Source organism: Anastrepha obliqua, chromosome 4 (genome assembly GCF_027943255.1).
Source record: "Anastrepha obliqua isolate idAnaObli1 chromosome 4, idAnaObli1_1.0, whole genome shotgun sequence".
NCBI lineage: Eukaryota > Metazoa > Arthropoda > Insecta > Diptera > Tephritidae > Anastrepha > Anastrepha obliqua.
In genome coordinates this window covers 48,675,853-48,679,863 of record NC_072895.1, presented here as the reverse complement: position 1 = coordinate 48,679,863, position 4,011 = coordinate 48,675,853, and the positions used below count along the sequence as shown (strand labels likewise).

Here is a 4,011-nt window from a genome sequence, read left to right as displayed (position 1 = left end):
CTGAAAAATTCTATGGTATTGTTATGGACCGGTTGCGTTTTCGGATCTTGCGGCTCCCCAGGGTGTCTGCCCATTCCTCGTCCATTGTGCAGTAGGTTTTGGTGAGAGATGGCATTATAATACCGCTGTGTTCAATGAATAGCCCAAATATTGTTCTATTTAACATTATCTTATTCTCTAAGATAAAGTCACAAATCAAGAAAAATCCTCAAGTCGGCGTTTAGCATTTCAAAGAAGCTGTAAAGGCGGTACTAAAAAAAGCTTTGGAAGATTAATGAGCGCTTTTCGAATCATTGGAAGCAAGCTTGGAATCATCAGGTGGAGTTAGGGGAAAACTATTGTGAATTAAGATATTAAAGTTTTGCTCGTTACTTGATAAGATTTTATTAATAAATTCGTGATGCGTAAATAGATGAGCAGGTTTTAAAAAATTCCACTAAATTCGTGCTGAAAATGGGGCTTTAAAAACTTCATTCTAAACAAAAACAAAAATTTTCTTTACAAACATACGTATCTAAATATTTAAAAGTAAATAAACCTTCAAACAATTTTTATTCTTATATTTTTCATTCTCACGCCGCAAATTGTAATTAAAAAGCACTTGCGGTTTTTGAGCTTATCAACCTGACTGCTTTGCTACTGCTAAAAAGTGCACACACAACAACAACAATTACGCAAATTAGTTCAACGGTATTCATATGCCTCTAGAAGAATATAAAAGCTTTTTAAAATCAGCAAATCGTCACAGTCGTTTAAGTGACCTATCCCAGTGCAACAGCCATCTACTTCGTTCGAAGCCAATACCTTACCTCAACATGTCCAGCGCACAAAACAAAAAAGCAATCGATTTGCTTTTCCAGAACCCCTTGGAACCCGTATTCTCAGCACGTGATGATGGTAAATCCATACTTGACGTACCAGACAGTTTCTATACCGAGCAATATGCCGAAGTTAAGGAGGACATTCAAAATCGTTTTGGCGAGGAAGTCGATGTAAAAATACCCGTTCGTGATGTGCGACAAAAACCAAGCTTAGACTTTGCTAAACCACTAGGCAAACGGCAACAATTCTCTCTCTTCTATGCACCACATCGTCGCATCGCCGCACAACTCATTCAATTGCTGCTAGGACCCGCAAACGAGGAGGATTTCATTGCCATGGCCGCCTATGTAAGGGACCGCGTCAATGCATTCCTCTTTCAGTATGCCTTTTCGGTAGCAGTACAGCATCGCAAGGATACCGGTAACTTTCAAGTGCCAGTGATTGTGGAGCAGTTTCCACAAAACTTTGTTGAACCATCAGTGTTTCAAGATGCACGCGCGGAGGGCAAGCTTGTCGCCGATCCCGGAAATCGCGTAAGTAGCTATTGAAATATATGTATCATCACTGTGTTTAATAAGTTCTTTTGTATTTCCTATATAGCGCCGCATAGAGATTCCACAAAACTTTACCGCCTCTGACCGTGAGGAAGAGCAACGTCTGAGTTACTTCCGCGAAGACATTGGCGTGAACAGCCATCACTGGCATTGGCATTTGGTATACCCCGGTTCAGGACCCGAAGAGGTGGTGCGCAAGAATCGGCGCGGCGAACTCTTCTATTACATGCATCATCAGCTTATGGCGCGTTACAATGTGGAGCGCTTTTGCAATAATTTAGCCAAGCTACAACCACTAAACAACGTACGCGAACCCATAACCGAGGGTTATTTCCCGAAAATTTTGTGCAGTCTTAATAATCGCACCTATCCGGGGCGTGTGGCCAAAACGCAGTTGAAGGACATCGATCGCGACGGACGTGTGATGGAATTGGCTGATATTGAGCGCTGGATCAACCGCATAGTACAAGCTATCGATCAAGGTTATGTAACACATGTAAGTGTAACTGCATGCTAGGAAGCTAAATTTTATATTAAAAACATAAATGTTTCTCATTTACACAGGCAAGCGGTGAAAACATTCCTCTGGATGAAGTTAAAGGCATCGACTTACTTGGCGACATTGTCGAGTCTTCCGATCTCTCCGTCAACCCTGGCTTCTATGGTGATTTGCACAATCAAGGCCACAATGCAATTTCATTCTCACACGACCCGGATAATCGTTTCTTAGAGGATTTCGGCGTAATGGGCGATGTAACAACCGCCATGCGTGATCCGGTATTCTATCGCTGGCACGGTTATCTTGATATGCTTTTCAATCGTTTTAAGGAGAAGTTGCCAGACTATAGCGAACCTGAGCTGGGCTATGATGGCGTATCAGTCATACGCGCCGACGTGCGCATCATGAGCGCCTCGAAGAATATCATAAACTCATTGGTAACTTACTGGGAAAAATCTGATGTGGACTTGGCCGCCGGTCTGGACTTTGGCCCAGGTGGCAGTATTTATGCTTTATTCACCCATTTGCAACACTCACCGTTCGAGTACATGATTGAGGTGAACAACGAGACTGGTGCGGTTAAGCGCGGTACCTGTCGCATTTTCCTCTGCCCGATCACTGATGAGCGTGGCACGCCATTAAGTCTAAATGAGCAACGTCAATTGGCAATAGAGCTTGACAAGTTTACTGTGAATTGTGAGTTGAACACTGAGAACGGAAAAATGTAGCACAACAAGAGATTTTGAGCTGATATGAGAGAAAATTGAAGGTTTTTGGCAAAGCTTTTCGAAACATTCACTTAAGTTTAACATTTTTTACACTCATAAACTTTATTTATGAATATTTTCTGGCCGTCTCTCTATCACTCGCAACGCATTTCATATATCATGCACTTTTAGCCCAAATTTATCATTATCTTATTATTTCCAGTGATGCCTGGCGTTAACAGAATCAACCAACCCTACGACAATTCCAGTGTCACCATACCGTACGAACGATCCTTCCGTCGCATTGGCAACGCCCATTTGCCTGACGATCCTCGAAAGTTGGCAGAATTCCGTTTCTGCGGTTGTGGCTGGCCTGCACATATGTTGCTACCAAAGGGCAAACCCGAAGGAATGCAATTCGAATTGTTTGTTATGATCTCGAACTATGATGATGATGCAGTGCTGCAGAAAAACAATGCGTGAGTAAAATTTATGTAAAACACAGGCAATTAATATAAAAAAAAAAACTAAAAACACGGTTTTATTACTTAGCCCGGACGTTTGCGGTGATGCTGCCTCGTTTTGCGGCCTTAAGGACAAATTCTATCCCGACAAGCGTGCTATGGGCTATCCATTCGACAGGCGCTTGCCAGCTGATACTTTGACTGCGTTGACTGACCACTTTAGCAACATGCAAAAGACACCGATCAAGATACTATTCCGTAATGAAGTTATTGAAAGGAAGCGCAGTTGAGAAGGGCCAGGAAGTCTCATCCCAAACGCTTAGAAGCTATGAACTTGAAGCTAAAATTACTGGAAGTGATAACGGATTTTCGCACCTACTATTGTTCTAAGAGAAAATAAGTTGTTTTGCTATTCACAACCTTATAGATATTGTTTTTAATTCTTTAATTATTTCTATTAACCAGAGATATGCGAAGCATCAAGTAAAGTTCTACTGCATATTTTGTCAAAATTATTTTTCCTTATACTACACTTATACAAATATATATTTTTTTATATAATCATTGATTTTACTACTAAAATCTTTATAACATCAATTCAAAAAAACACTAAAAGTTTGTCAATAAATGCATACATCTTAGCAGCACTAACAAATGACTAAAAATACTATATTCACTCCTTTAAGTGTAAATTTTAGCCAAATTTTATTTAAAGAGGGGCCCACGCTGAAACATCTACACTTCTGGAACAAAAAAACGTAATGGTTGCTTGAAGCAGCCTATTGGAGTTGAGATAAGTATAAAGATATGAAAGTATTGGGGATGCCCATATTAGGGAAATTTTTTATCCTGGCATTTCGGGATATTGTGTAAAATAAATTGTGTACAGCGGCTTTCCTCAGTGTTTCACAGTCACTCGACAAAGTGGGGCTCCCCGTTTTATTTTCTTCTTAATTGGCGCGACA

General features: G+C 40.7%; 1 protein-coding gene across 1 annotated transcript; it reads left to right on the top strand.

Annotated features, from left to right (window-relative positions):
• The first annotated feature begins 756 nt into the window (after positions 1-756).
• On the top strand, positions 757-3,593 carry LOC129245436 (phenoloxidase 2). The gene is made up of 5 exons (XM_054883598.1): positions 757-1,355; positions 1,423-1,872; positions 1,941-2,571; positions 2,806-3,061; positions 3,135-3,593. Exons 1-5 carry the CDS (start codon positions 816-818, stop codon positions 3,334-3,336), a joined length of 2,079 nt encoding a protein of 692 aa, XP_054739573.1. The 5' UTR covers positions 757-815; the 3' UTR covers positions 3,337-3,593.
• The last annotated feature ends 418 nt before the right edge of the window (positions 3,594-4,011 follow it).